Below are 15,880 nucleotides of genomic sequence, written 5' to 3'. Positions count from 1 at the left end.
TCTGCTCAGAACCAAAGGGAGGGCAAAGGCAAATCCAAAGTGAGACGTCTGACATTCACCGTGCATTTAGACATCCATCCCATCCTCCTGAAATTTATGTCACCCGAGGAAAACAAAGAGCCACCACTGTGAGGAGAGCTCATCCCCTTGATTCAGAAGCAGGTGATTCAGTGGGTGAGATGCATGCTGTCTCGTGTTCTCTGCCTGAAAGACTATTTAAGATGTTTCTAAAAACGTGGCATTCTAGTAAATCAAATACTTAACATGTTGCAAAAATTAAACAAGTCATGGGGCAGAGAAACTTAAAACTAGAAGTTAGAGGCAACCTACCACTTGAGGGTAGCCAGAAACTACAGAATACAAGTTGTGGTAGAATGAAATTGAAAGATGTGAGTGTTTACGAGGGGTGAATTTCTAGGGTCTGGGTATCTCAGGACAGTCTTTGAGCATCACCGAAACAGTCTTGTCTGGAAGCTGGCCCCTCCCCACCGTCTCACCCCTGGCAGGTTGTGAGGCTGAGGACCTTCGCTCCAGCAGCCACTCACATTTCCTGGTTTTCCTTTGATCAGTTCTGAGGGGCACAGTTTTACACATGCTGGATGGGTGGCAGCTGGAACACAGTGGTCACTGCCTGCACAGAGCAAAGTGACTGTGTCTAGTGTTGTGACCAGGCAGCCGCCCTCCTGATGTTTCAGGCCTCAGACACTTCAGGACTTTTTGCAGAAGCCCTGCGAGTCCTAGCTGCTGTCTGAGAACCTTCTGTAAAACCAATAAAGTTCATCAAAACCTGCAGAATGAGAGTCAGCAGAGGGATGAACATCCCAGAGAGTCCCGTGGAGCCCTCTTTGGGAAATGCTGCAGGAACAGTTTCCTGATGGCACAGAGCCTGATGCTGTGGGGAAAACACAGACACCAAGGGCTCAAAGCCACCTGCTTCCAAGCCCCAGGTGACTGCTCACAGCCCGTGTGGCCCCTCCCACATCGCTTCCATCAGTCCTCCTCGAGTTATCATACTCGGAGTGCGGCAGCTGTCTCCCAGGAACAGAGGTGAGGGAGTGGACTGTGCAAAGATCCTGGGGTGGCAGAGCGCTGGGCACAGTCAAGGAAAAACATGGAGACGGGTGTTGGCATAAGCCAGGAGGTGAGTGATGGGAGATGAACCAGAGGGCACACAGGGAGGGAGAACAGACAGGGAAAACACTTCAGAAACTTTGGCTTCTACTGAGTGAGATGGGAGCTACTGGGGAGTTCTAAGCAAAGCAGTAACATGGTCTGACTTATACTGGACAGGAAGGACCCTCTAATGAGAAGATCCTGAAGGTGGCAAGAGTGGCAGGAGGGACAGCAGGTGGAGGTCACGGCAATAGTGCAGGGGAGGCTTAGACCAGGGTGACGGCAGGGCAGCGGGAATGGTGGTGAAATTCGAGTGAGATTTTAGAGACAGAGCTGGCAGGATGTGCAGGGTGGTGACAGAGTGAGACGTCATAGGTGGATCCAAGAATTTTGGCCTGAGCCCCTGGAAAAATGGAATCACCATTAACAGAGAAGCAGAAAAGTGATTTAGTGGGCTCTGTCAAGACCCAATTTACGACATGTTATATTTCAGATGCTTACTTGCTGTCCCAGCAGAGATGTCAAGTAGCTCGCTGGATACATAGTGTGGAGTTCGTGGGAGGGGTCCTGGCCGGGGTACATACCCCAGCTTCCTCAGTGCACACGTATAGTACTTAGAGCCATAGGCCTGGATGATCTCCAAGAGCACAGACAGAGAAGAGAGAGAGGTCCAAGCATGAAACTCTGGGGTGCTCCACACCCTACTCTACATCCCATTATGCAGATTGAAACTGGCCCAGGATTAGACCAGGCCTTCCTACGTCACCCGAAGGGTAAGGGCTGGTGAGTCCCTCAGCATCAGCCGGCCACGTGGCACGTTCTCCCCAGACGCGCGTTTTTCCTCCAAACCTCTGCTTCTGGCCTGGAAGAAGCCACCCAGCCTCTTCCTTCATTCAGCAAGCTTTCTCTCTCCACAACTTTGAGTGAGGAGCATTGCCACGTCCAATTTCCAGCAGGAAAAGGGAGTCAGAGAGATCTGAAGCAGCAGAATTCAGAAAGGAAAAGATGGGTCTCCTGTCTCATCTGCACCACTGCTTGGTCCTTTCTCAGACCTGTTCACTTCTGTTTTTCAGGTCTTCTCCATCATTGTCCACCATACTGCGAGCTGCTTGAGGACAGGCCTGGATCTTACTCCCCGCTGTCTGCCCAGAACATGCTGCTACCCAGTCAATATCTAATAAATGAATCAACACTTGTACTGATTTTCTTACATTCTCTCTTCTTTGCTTTCAATTTTATTTTAATTCAAATAGATTCCTTTTCAGGACCTTCTACTTTTTCTGTGGCCAAATATTGCCTAAGTCAGAGTCTTCCATTGATATTCCTTCTTTGGGGAGAAAAAGAGAGGAAGGAAAAGAAAAATCACTCATTCATTTTGTAGAACTTCTCATTCAAACAGTGTCTCTTTGCAAAAAGAAGATGCCCTGGCACACCCCTCAGTGTGAATACTACCTGTGTAATGAAAACCCAGCTTTTGAAAAGGATGTAAGCCTGTCCTTTTTCACTGGCACTTCTTGTTCTGTCATTACTGAAATATTTATTCCTGGGAAGTTTCTCCACCATAAATAACCCCCATGAGAAGCAGCTTAATCAGTCACTTGCTTCCCAAGAACTTGGGTGTGTTGCCAAACTCTTCAGAACTGGCTGGGTGCCCTGATGATGTCATGTGCTAATACTATTTTGAAGAAAGAAGCTGTTCAAACAGGACGTGTGCTCGGCTGTGTGCACCTTGTGAAAGAATTCTATGTGCAGACAAAAGTTGCATGTCACTTCCTGGAGGTTCCCCACATTTCTCAGGTTCGGTTCGTTTTGTTTCTTTTTGAAGAGCTCTGCCACTTGTCTTCGGGAGCCCCTTTGAAAGGGCCTCCACCATTACAGCATAGGATTGATCACCCACAAGGTTTCGCTGCTGTTCCACCACTACTTCCTCCTCAAGTATCTGTCACGGGGGCGGTGGGGGGGATGCCCCGGGTCCAAGCACTTCTTCCTTGTTCTCTAAACCTACTCAGTTAAATATTCTACCAGTTTTGTAAGGTCAGTCCTGCTTATGAGACCAAACTGGCTCACATACAACTAATTTCCTTTTTTAAGCAATATTCAATTAAGGAGCCCTGGAATTTGTGACTTCCTCTAGGATTAAAGCTGAGTCTCTAAGTGATGTGTGAAGTCAAAGAAGAAAATGGAAAACCTGGATCCAAAGACTATTCTGGGCTCAAAGAATACATAGGAATTCAGTAAATACTGTAAGATGATATTTCAAATCATTTAAGAAAAGATACATTATTCTCAAAAATGGTCCTGGAATAATGTACTAGCCCAGACATGTGTGGGAAAAAGATGCTGTAATGGTCAAGTACAGGGGCTCTGACATAAGACTACTTAGGGTCAAATCCCTACTCTGGCACTTAATAAGTTACCTAGACTACCCAGGCGTCGGTCTCCTTTTCTGTAAGCTGAGAATAAATCACCTGCTTCACAGGATTGCCATGAGGACCAAGTGAGATTATGAGAGCCTACTTAGAGTAAATCCAATTAATGTTAATTTGATCATTCTTGATATTGCTTCATTTCCGTCAACAAAATAAAGTCCAGGATGAATAAAGATACAAATGCAAGACCATTAAATTTACTAGAATAAACAAAGAACTCATACAACTCAACATCAAAACAGCAAACAACCCAATTAAAAAATGGCAGAGGACCTGAATAAACATTGGTCCAAAGAAGACATACAGATGGCCAACAGGCACACGAAAAGATGCTCAGCATCACTAGTCATCAAGGGAATGCAAAGAAGATCACAATGAGATATCTTCTCACACCGTCAGAGTGGCTATCATCAGGAAGAACACAAATAACAAATGCTGACGAGGAGGTGGAGAAGAGGGAACCCTGTGCACTGCTGGTGGGAATGTAAATTGGCTCAGCCACCATGGAAAACAGTATGGAGGATTATCAACAACTAAAAATAGAACTACCGTAGGAACCAGCAATTCTACCTCTGAGTGTTTACCAGAAGAAAATGAACACACTAACTTGAAAAGATATACACATTCCTATGTTCACTGCAGCACTATTTACAAAAGTCAAGATACAGGAGTGACCTAAGTGTCCATCAATAGATAAATGGATGTGGAATATGTAGTGTGTGTGTGTATATATATATATATATATATATATATATATATATATATACACAATGGACTATTATTCAGCCATAAAAAGAATGAAATCTTGCCATTTGCAACAACATGGATGGACCCAGAAGTTATTACAATAAGTGAAATAAGTCAGAGGGAAAGACAAATATTATATGATTTAACTTACATGTGGAATCTAAAAAATAAAACAAATGAACAAATATAACAGAAACAGAGTCACAGTTGCAGAGAACAAACAGGTGGTTGTCAGATGGGAGGGGCTGGGGTGGAGAGAAATGAGTGAGGGAGACTAAGAGGTATAATCTTTCAGTTACAAAATAAATGAGTCACAGGTATGAAATGTATAGTGTGGGGAAAAGAGTCAACAATTACAACAATTGTAATATCTTTGTATGCTGACTAGACTTATTATGGTGATCATTTTGAAATGTATAGAAATATCAGATCACTATGTTGTGTCCTATGGACTATCTATCATAGTGTTGTAGGTCAACTATACTTCAAAAACAAACAAACCAGTAGAAAAAGAGGTCAGATTTGTGGCTACCAGAGGCCAGGGGTGGGGGAGAGGTAGGGGGATCTGGATGAAGGTAGTCAAAAGGTGCAAACTTCCAGTTATAAGATAAATGCATGCTTGGGACATAATGAACAACATGATAAAGAGAGTTAACAGTGTTGTATCCTATTCATGAAAATTATTCAGAGAGTAAATTCTAAGAGTTCTCATCACAAGGAAAATAATTTTTTCTATTTCTCTAATTTTGTATCTATATTAGTGATGGATATTCACTAAATATTGTGATAATCATTTTATGAAGGATATAAGTCAAATCACTATGTTGTACACCCTAAACTTAGAGTGCTGTATATCAATTATACCTCAATAAAAATGGAAGAAAAAATTACTAGAATAAAACATAGGTGAATATTTGTGTAATCTGTCTGAGCATGGTATGAAACCAGAAGCAATAAAGACTGTTATACTGATTAACTAAACATTAAAAAAATGTTAGTGCTATAAGTCCAGAAGCCAACTGGGAACAATAGTTTCAAGACTTATGACAAACAGTTACAATCCCTAACATATAAACAGCTTTTAGAAATCAATTTTAAAAAGACAAGCCAACTCTGTAGAAAAACTGGCAAATGACATGATTGTACAATTCACACAAAAAAAGGAAACTTCAATAACCAGAAAGAGAAAAAAGAAACTGGACACTGTCACTAACAATTAAATATATGCAAGTTAAAACAGTAATTGTGTATGACTCTTAAAATGGTCTTAATACCTCGCATTGGTAAGAGTCTAAAAAAATAGGTATTGCTACTCATTAATGGCCAAAAAGCACAACCTTTAAAAAGGTAAATCTGGCAATATCTATTAAAATTTTTAGTATGTTACCTTTGATACTATTTCTGTAATTTTGTCCTCAGTTCATGGTAATGTTGTTTTTATTGAGGATAAAACAAAAACAATCTAAACATCCATCAAAAGAAAGTAGAAACTTTAATTATGGCACATTTCCATAAAGGAATACTATGAAGCTGTTAAAAAGGATGAACTAGAATTATGTGCTAATGTGGAAAAATGTCTAAAAAATGTTGACTGAAAACGTAAGTTTCAGAAGAGTGTGTGCAGAAAACCACCTCTGGAGGAGAAGTGTGGCAACTGTATAGCTGTGCTACTCAGAGTTCCCGTTCAGAGTCACAGCACAGCTGACTGACAGCCTGACCCACTGTCACCTTCCGACCCACTGCACATCCACGCCAGAGCCCACAGTCCCCCAAGGCTGCTTCCAGCCAATGATCAAGCCAAGTCTCCTCCACCTGACATGGGGATCCTCTCATAGACAACCTTTGACCAAAGCCTCCCCGTCCCGGGCCAAAACTTTCCCAGAGCTGCCCTGCAGCTGGAAGCTCTTCCTTCTCAGTCTTCCTTCTTTCCCATCCCCTTTCACGGGGGTCCGACCTGCAGTGGGTTTGAAGGTGCTCTCTGCCTGTTCTTGCTCCTTTTTCCCTTTATCCCTCACAAGTGCTCTCCCCAAAGCTCTCTTGCACATCTATTTCTACCTTGCTTCCTTCTTCCTTCTATTTGAAGGATCCACACTGGCCCTAAAAGACATAACCGACTACAAACAGTTACCAAAGCGTGGGTAGGGGAAGGAGGGTGAACAGGATGAGGGAAATTATGGATAACTCTGGCGAGAAGTTCTGCCACGTAAAGCCTTCTTTAAAGCACGTGTGTTTTACATATATTGGGTTCAGTCTTGTAAAAATAGTGGCGATTCCATTATTTCTGCACTTAAGTCATATATTCCAACAGGGTTAAAGGAGTCAAAGTGTTTTTGTGATTCAAATCTGCCCATAGTTGTCACATGGACCTGCAAAAAGGTTGGTATTGTTTAGGTACTGTAGCATGGTATTGTATTAGGTATTGTTAAGTACCCCATGAGGGGGTTATGTGTTTCTCTATAAAAAGTGTGATCTCTCAAGTCCTGAGAAAATGCAGGCACTTTACTAATGCATTTTCAAACACAGAAAGTAACCAATGTCCTTTTGGACAGATGGGCACACTAGGCATTATGAAATTAACTTGCTCAAAGTCCCCTGTTAAGAAGACTGAGAGTAGAAAGATGTGACTAAGAGATAACGTGATGTGTGTGCAATTTACTCACAGGAGAGCGTAGCTCCTGATGATTTACACCTTCTCAAGAGCTGGCACGCACTGCGTTCTCACACAGTGGAACCACATTCCATGCTTTCCAAGAGTTCTTTTTATCTTACGTTTTCCAAGTGTTCCTTATGTCTTAATGTTTTTCTCTTTGCTAAGACACTTGTAATCTTGGCTTTCCCATTAGTTGACTTACACTTCATATTCAGACTGAATATATTTTATGGGGCTGTCTTCATTATAAGTCAACAGCTTTAAATAATCCACATAGTTCATTGTCTCAGTGATTTCAGATCTAAGAATTTGTTATTATATTTGGTGCTCTCACTAACCCTCTTTCCTTAGGAAAAAGAAGAAAAAGAAAGAAGGGAGGAAGGAAGAAAGGAAACAGCAAAACTATACTTCAGTTCTTTAGTATATAATATTAAAAGAAAGCAATTTACAAGTTATACCAGTCACATTTACCCCAACAGGAAATACTATCACTAGCAGCATAATTTTAAATGCCAGTAAGAGACTATATATTCAAAGTGTGGAATAAAAATCTGCATTTAAACAAGATCCCCAGGTCATGCACACACACACTGAAGTTTGAGAAGCTCCACTATATTCTATATTTATTACATGTTCTTGTCTCCCAGGACACTACCGATACATAAAGGAGAAGATTTACTGGGTGCTGTTCTAAATAGAAACACTGCAGAGCCCATAGTAGGACAGAAGAAAAAAATGAAAACCACTCCAGCTAGCATGTACCGGATGCTAACTCCCGGCAAGGTGCTTTGCAAAGTGATTTACATGCATTTATTAACTGAATCTTCACAACAGTCCTCTAAAAGAGATTCGATTATTATTCTCGTTCAAAGATTAAAAAAAAAATTAAGGCTAAGAAAGGCTATAATAAGTAACTTGTCCACATTGACATCCAGAGCTTGAAACCAAGTGAGTCCCTCCCCAATCACATCACACTTCTTTCTCCATGGGTGGAGCTCATATTAGAATGGACATTAAGGCATAAATAAATTACTGACAATTTTAAATCCAAGAAAATCCTAAGAAAAATTCCAACAGGATTTTTTTCCCCATTTCTCCCATCATTCTTTTTTTTTTTTCTTGGTTGAAATTTATTGGAGTATTGTCAGTTTACAATGTTGTGTCAATTTCTGATGTACAGAATCATGTTTTAGTCATACACATTACATACATATATTCGTGTTCATTAGAGGTTACTATGAGATATTGAATGTAGTTCCCTGTGCTCTACAGAAGAACCCTGTTGTCTGTCTATTTTACATACAGTAGTTAGTATCCCAACAGGATTTTATTAAACTTGACAAGATATGTGTAACGTTTATACAAAAAAGAAAATGTATGAGTACCATTTCAAAAAATGTTCTGGGGGTAAAAAGCACAAATATATACTACTAGATGTAAGAGCACATCATCAAGCTGCAGCATTTAACACAAGTGGTACTGGCAGAAGAAGAGATAAAATAGACCAACAAAACAGAACAGAGTCCTGAAACAGACCCTTGTATAAATAGAAATTTATTTTACTGTAGAAACAAAATTTCAAATGAGTTGGAAAAAAGATGGATGATTAAATAAACGGTATTGGCTCAACTGCTTAAAACTTAAGAAAAAAGTTACATTTTACTTTTACTTTATATAAAAATCTGATATTTTAAAGAGCTAAATGTAAAAAGCAAAATAATGGAAGTATTAGAAGAAAATAAGATAATTTAAAAAATAATTTTTAGACGAAAAAGACCTTCTTAAGCTGGACAAAACACAGAAATCATGAGATTGCAAAGTTGATTACACAAACATTTAAAACTTCTGTGCCGCCAAAGATAGTTAAAACCAAAAGCATCATAAATAGATAAGCAAAATGTGGTATATGCATACAATGGAATATTATTTAGCCTTTAAAAGGAAGGAAATTCTGACACATGCTCCAACATGGATAAACCTTGAGGACATTTTGCTAAGGGAAGTAAGTCAGTCAGAATAAGACAAATACTATACGATTCCTCCACTTGCATGAGGTGGCTGGAGTAGCGAAATGCATAGAGACAGAAAGTAGAATGGTGATACCACGGGCTGGGCAGAAAGGGAATGGGGAGTTACTGTTTAATGGGTACAGAGTTTCAGTCTTGCAAGATGAAGGGTTCTGGAGATGGATGGTGGTGATGGTTGCACAGCAATATGAATGTACTTAATAACACAGATCTATCTGTACACTTAAAATGATTAAAATGATAAATTTTATATTATGTATTTTACCACAACAAAATATTTGGGAAAAAAGAGAATTACACTAGGAAAAAATATTTGCTTCAGCTATAACAGACAAAGGATGAAGATTCCGAATACCCAGAGAGCTTCTGCAATCAATAGAAATAAAGGAAAGCAACTAATAGAAAATTGAGTGCAGGACATGAACAGGTAAGTCACAGGAGACAACCTGACCCATAAACATTTAGAGATGTTCAACTGCAGTAGTGCAATCGGCACAGTGCAAATTAAAATGCCTTATTGGGCTTCATTCATGTACCAGATTTAAAAACTTAAATAAAAAAAAAAGATAATAGCTGGTGTTAGGAAGGATGAGGGAAACTGATTCTCATGCACTGCGTTTAAATTAGTATCTGGGATGGGTCAGTGGTGCAAGCTAAAGGGTTTTTATCTATCATGATGAAGAATGGACAAACTTTTTGACTCAAGAATATCTCTCCTAGGATTCTATTCCACAGAAATACTCAGGCTTAAGCACAAAAATGAAAGCACATTCTTTCCTGAAGTCCTGTTGCTAATGCTGAATGATTTTAAACAACCCAAATGTCCACCAATTAGGGAAAAGATTTATCAACAGTTCTACTTTAAATAAGAATAAATATTTCTACTTTAGAATAACACATAGCCATTAACAAAAGAGGGACGTACAGACGTGGAAGATCTCTAAGACTTGGGAATGAAAACGTAAGCTGCATGATGATAGTAAGATCTCACTTGCATACACTAAAACATAGTGTATATACATATTATGCCAATGGATAGAAAGAAAAAATATCTGGGAATGGTAGGTGCCCACCTGAACCTTTCTTCTTCTGAGTGGGAGTAGGTGGAACCAAGGTACTTCTACATTTTATTCCATACATATTCGCTTATTATTTGTATGATTTTTAAAGCGTAAAATGAAAATACAGACAACCTTGAGTAAATTAATGCTGAAAACCAACAGCAGGTCATGAAAGCAAGGACACAGCTGCTGGAAAAGAAGCACTCGCTTTATGCAGCTACCAGGAAGCCTGCTTGGAGTGAAAGGTATTTTCACAGTGTTCTATTTGTCTTATATTCCCCCATTTCACATTTTTTGTTTTTCAAATCAAAGTGCACTTCCTTCCCCAGGGAAAGGAGGGCCAGGGGTCACTGTTCCCGTAAGTGAGCAAAATGACACTCACTAAGTTTTCCTTCTATCTGAGCCAACAATGCTCCAGCCCAGTTCCCGCAAGGAAAACACACTCCTTCCTCTTGTCAAATCGCATTACCACCCATCCCTCTTTCAAAACCATGATAGTCTTTCTGATGGGGTGCCTTTTTCAGGACAAAATGGTTACCAGAAACAACAGAGCCTCTGGAACCTCTGTGCACCCCTGTAGGGGTTCCTGGTCTTTGGGGTTAAAGAAACCCAGTGTGTAAGTGTTCTCCTCAGTGTGGCTTCAGTCCCTTTTGGACACCTAAGACCAGCCCTTTTCTCTCAAGGTGGCCTTTGATACAGAAGGCTTAGACACATTTGCTGGGACCACAGGAGGCAGAACTGGAACCACAAGGAGGCAAGTTACAGCTGAGAGTGAGCTCTGTCCAGCAATGAAATGCCAGGTGGTGAGCTTCCTGCCATTGGAGGCATTCTAACAGTACTGAATGTTATCAGGGGAGATGCCAAACTAAGCATGCCCTGAAGATTCTGAGTAGGTAGCTGAGGTTGGAGTCTCGTGCTTTGAAACTCTCCAAGAATGATTCTGAGACACAGAAGTTTGGGAACCTCTGGCCAGTATGACTGTTTGGGGCCCATCAGCTTCTAGTCTCTGAGTGGATTTTAAAGCATCCCAGGAGAGAGACAAATTAGGACAATAATGAAGCACAGGAAGGGGGTGGGTGTCACTCCAAAAAGGGTCCTTGAGTTGGAGGCACAACACAGATTATAAGCAGACTCCAAAACCAAATCCTGACTCTGTCCCATGCTAGCTGTGTGACCACAGACAAGTTACTTGACTTCTATGGGCCTCAGTTTTCTCACTGATAAAGAGAATGACAAAACTACTACCTACCTAACTGGCGAAGCTTAAACAGCCCAGCATATGTACAGTACTTAGAACAGCGCCTGGTTCATAGTAAGTATGAACCATTATTATTCTGCAGAGGAGGAAATGGAGCCTGAGGCCATAAATTAACTTGACCCTAACCCCAAAGTCAGTTTAGATTTGGGAATAAGACCCAAAGTGTCTTATTTAATTTGAGCTAGAAGAATTCCCACATTCAATTCTATCGTATCCTCTGCCTATGATGACGCCTCTTGAGTTGGAGAATAAACTTGTTCAGAGTCTTGTCGGTTAGCAGGCGTCCTCGCTCAGTGGCACCTAGCGCTGTGCCTCCCATCACAGGGGCAGGCAGGCAGGCAGGATGGATGGATGGATGCGTGGGTGAGTGGATAAAGGACAGGCTGGGAAGGGCTCTCTGAGGGGCAAAGCCCTGGGCTCCGTGATGCCAGCGCCACCTCGGCCAGCTCTACGGTCTCAGAGGAGTTCTTGAACCCCTCCGTGCTTTTTGCCTAGGAGAGATTTGTCTATAAAAAGGTCAGGGGTGGGGCGGTTACAAATGCAAGGCTCCCACCGCTCAACCGGCCAACTCGGTGCCCCTTCCATTCGCGTGGAGTGTGTCCCAGGCACCCCCGCATCCCGGGGATTTCCCGCTCTACCTGCGCGAGAGCGCCTCCCACTTCAGGTGTAAGGGGAGAGGGGGTGGAGGAGACCGCCGACTGCAAGAGGAGTGGCTCCGTCAGGTGAGTGGAAGGGGCGTGGGAGGCGGTTGGGGACAGCAATGAACTCCCATGGTGGAGTGCTGGGAGAGAGGCCAAAGTTGATCAAATGGGAATTGTAACTCAACAAACATTCCCCGACTACCAGAGACAGAGGCGGTGGGGCGGCGAACGTAAAAGCAGGGTAGGGGCCGCCGCGGTGGCCCCGGCAGCGTGCGCTCTGGAGAGAATTAGCATCCCTGCGTTACGCACCAGGTAGGCGGGCCTCGGGCGAGACCCCTCAAAGCGCCGTCTCCGGGCAGAGGGAACCCCCGAGCCAAAGACGCGGGGTTGAGGCTGCGCCGAGCAGAGGAGCAGGCGGCTGAGCTCCGGTCCGCGTCCAGCCCGGAAAGGCCGGCAAAGGTGTAGGGTTCTTCCCCGTGTCCCCGGGGTTCGCCGTCGGAAAAGCCAACGAGGGAGGCGGGGCGCGGGAGGCCCGAGCGCGGAGGCCGCGGCCGGCAGGGGCGCGGGGAGGCGCTGGGCAGGCGGGCGGGCGGCCAGGTACTCACCCAGCGGGCAGAGGGCTCCGCGAGCCGGGCCGACTCTTCGGCGGCGCGGCAGCAGCGGGTGCGAGGCCGCCGCGGACGCGTGTGTGGACGTGCAGGGCCGGCCCCGCGCCCGGGCTATGAATCAGCTGCGGGGCGCGCGCCCAGGGGCGGGAGTTACGGGAAAGCCGCGGGGGAGGGCAGAGGGCTGAGGACTTTTGCAATTTCCCGTCTCGCTGCGCTCTCTTGGCCCTCCTGGACCCACAGGAATTCGCCTCCTTGGGGTCCACGGGAAAAGCGGGCGGGACCCTGCTGAGGTGCGGCCCCTGGACTCCGCGGCCTGGCGCGGTCCGGTGGGAAAGGAAGTGGGCGAGGCCTGGGAAGGAAAAGTGGAAACCGAAAACTCGGCCAGCTGGGCATCGCGCCCCTGTCCGCGCTGCTGCCCCCGCCGGCCACCCCGCGGGACCCAGAGGGCAGCCGAGCGATCGCGGAGGCCGGTGGGGTCTCGCTGGGCAGCTTGTTGTCCCAAACCTAGAGACAGAATCTCTGCTCTCCCCAAAGGAAAATGTTTGGGCAAAAGACATGCTCCCTAGGCAAACTTCGGACTGTTTGCATTTGGCGTTCAGAGCAATAAAATGAGTTTGGTAGAGTTCTAAGATTCTGGGTCGCGTTCCTCTCTAGAAACGTCCTGTCAGACACAGTTTCGCCTGCAGCAACAGCCCTGAAACCTTAGTTTCACAAAGAACCGTGTGTGCTGCAACACGTCTTACTTTTCCTTTGAGAAATGCCACCCAGGCTTTGAAATACATGTTTCAACTACAGGACCTTTGAAACACGTATTTTAGATGGATTATCTAAAGCCATGTCGACTTTGGAGTTGGTATGGAAACCATCTTAATAATGCTGCTACCGTGGTAGCCCTGGACTGAGAGAGGAGAGTCGTGGGTCCCCAGTGTTGGGCAGAGATGTCCATGGGTCCTAGCTCCGGGTCAGCTGAGCCTGGTGGGGTTCGGGTATTGCAGAGTGCCGCAGATGGCAAGGATTGGGATGGAGGGGAACCAATAGTGATCAAGAAGGATCACCCATGAATTGTATCTTAGAATTACTTCTTGAATTGACTGCATGGCTCCAAATAATGTCAGAATCAGCCCAAATATTACTTTCATGTTTGTCCACATTTTTTGCTCCTTTCAGTGTCATCCCAGGGAAAGAATTCTTTTTAGGCATAAAAACTCTTAATATCTCATGGTGCCACGAAGACTGTGGTGCATATAGTAAATAGCTGATAATAATGAAGTAAAGGTACTTTTGTCTAAAGAAATGTATGGTCCTTTGTCACACCTCTCATTACTTGGAGAGTTTTAAAGGATCCATTAGTTTAGCCATCTGCATAGCTATGGAACTTCTGTCAAACCAGATCTTAGAGGGTTAGCAGAAAGGCTTTCTGATTCTGTACTTCGCTGGTGGGAAAAAAGTTAATTTCTTCTTTGCAGAAACAGTTCAGAGGGATGTCTCTTAGAGAAAAGGAGGTGCCAAATAAAAAATATTGAGTGTGAAGAATTTCTACAAGGTGAGTCTTAACTTACTTTGGGCTCTGATAACAACTGAAAGAAACTAAGTTGCAAAAAATTTGGCGCTGTTGGTTTACTCACAACCTCAGGGATTCCCCCCCCCACCCTACCCCATGAAATTCTAAATTGGCCTCCTTACACAAAGGTCAAGGAGAAACTGAAGAAAGAGGCAGAGCAGTTCAGATGGGTAGGTGGCAGTTTTGATAAGCGGGGAACTTACCTAGGAGGCCTGTCTCTAGCGGCAGCACGATGAATACTTCTCCTCACCTGCCTGCCACGATCTTGAAAGTTTACATAGAGGCCTTGATGGGGTTCAGTCATGTGAACAGTTCAGATGGGCTCAACGACACATTGCTCTCTCAAGGCTGCATCCTGGAAAGTGGCTCCTGGTATAGGACCAGTGGGCAGAATGTACATTTCAAGGACAGGGGAGGGGGTAAGGAGCCTCTGCCTGGGGTTCTAGGGTCAACTGGAGGTCGTATCCTTTCAGTGACCTCCTCCAATGGGTGCCCACATAAAATTCATTTATTTTGTGCACCATTCTAATTTCTTGAAAGTATTCCTGTTTCTAGAGACTAGTTACTATAGCACCTGTAAATCTGTGACCATACCCTTAGGATGTATACTAGGTTGACTAGTGTCCTCCAAATATTCATGTCCACCCAGAACTTCAGACTATGACCCCATTTGGAAATACTGTTTTTGCAGATTTGATCAAGTTAAGATGAGCTCAGGCTGGATTAATCCAATGACCGCTATCCTTACAGGACAAGGGAAATTTGATACCTAGGAGGAACACCATGTGACTACTGAGGCAGAGATTAGAGTTATTCTGCCTCAAGCCGAAGGATGCCGAGGATTGCCGATAACCAGCAGAAGCCAGGAGAAAGGTACAGAACAATTCTCCCTCTGAGTCCCTAAGGAAAAACTCATCTGCCAATACCTTGATTTTTAGGGCTCCAGAACCCTGAGAGGATAGATTTCTGCTGTTTTAAGCCACCGAGTTTGTGGTAATTTGTTACAACAGCCCTGGCAAACTGATATATAGGTATGTGTGTGATACATATTCTGAAGGTTAGTTTCCAAAATTAGCCTGAAAATAGCTGAAATGGAAAAGAGGAAAATAACAATGGATTATGAAGCTAAGGGCTGAAATGCGTTTCCTTGCTTAGTGTTGAGAAGATTATGTTGGGAAAAAATGCATATTTATTGTGCTCCATTTCACACTCCTCCCCGAGGTTCTCTGTACCTTCTGATTTCAGTAGCACAGCTCTCTCCACTCCCCCCACCATTTCCCTTTCTTCCCTGTCCCCTTCTTGATCTCCACTTGTCCCCAAGATGTTGACATGTCCCAGGGCTCCATCCTTGACACTCCTTTCTGAATCCACACAGCCTCCTGAGTGATCACACCCATGCTCCTGATTTCCATGGTCACCTGTGCGCCGATGACCCTTGAATCTTACTTTCCATTGCAATTATTTCATCTGAACTCCAAACCAACTTATTTGCACTTCAAAATCAATATGTCCAAGTTCAAACTCTTCACTTTTCCCAGTTTGATTCTCTTACATTAAGTGAATAGCCCAATCTTTTAATTCAGATACCAAATCAAAAAAAACAGGAATGACTCTTGATCCATCCTCCCTCCATCTTCCACCAGAAAAGTCTCATATGTGTGACTATTACAGGGGAGGCATGAGTGGGATGTACCCCTACCCCATCTGACTTCTCAGGGGAAATATCATATTATAAATGTCAGGAACTTTACATAGATATGGCTATGGATATAGTTATAGGCATAA

General features: G+C 43.7%; 1 protein-coding gene across 4 annotated transcripts in view; it reads right to left on the bottom strand.

Annotated features, from left to right (window-relative positions):
- OSMR (oncostatin M receptor) overlaps positions 1-13,128 on the bottom strand; it is a 52,003-nt gene extending 38,875 nt beyond the window's left edge. For 3 of the 4 annotated variants that reach the window (XM_074357299.1, XM_074357302.1, XM_074357318.1), the window contains exon 1: positions 12,532-13,128. In XM_074357299.1, the coding sequence (XP_074213400.1) occupies positions 12,532-13,091 (560 nt within the window). In that variant the 5' untranslated portion in view covers positions 13,092-13,128. Of the gene's footprint in view, positions 1-12,235; positions 12,375-12,531 lie in introns of those variants that run through there. The other variant, XM_010957113.3, reaches the window with a different exon arrangement.
- Between the last annotated feature and the right edge of the window lie 2,752 nt (positions 13,129-15,880).

Source organism: Camelus bactrianus, chromosome 3, assembly GCF_048773025.1.
Source record: "Camelus bactrianus isolate YW-2024 breed Bactrian camel chromosome 3, ASM4877302v1, whole genome shotgun sequence".
Lineage (NCBI taxonomy): Eukaryota > Metazoa > Chordata > Mammalia > Artiodactyla > Camelidae > Camelus > Camelus bactrianus.
Note: the sequence above shows the minus strand (reverse complement) of the source record. Positions and strands in the feature narration are given on the sequence as shown.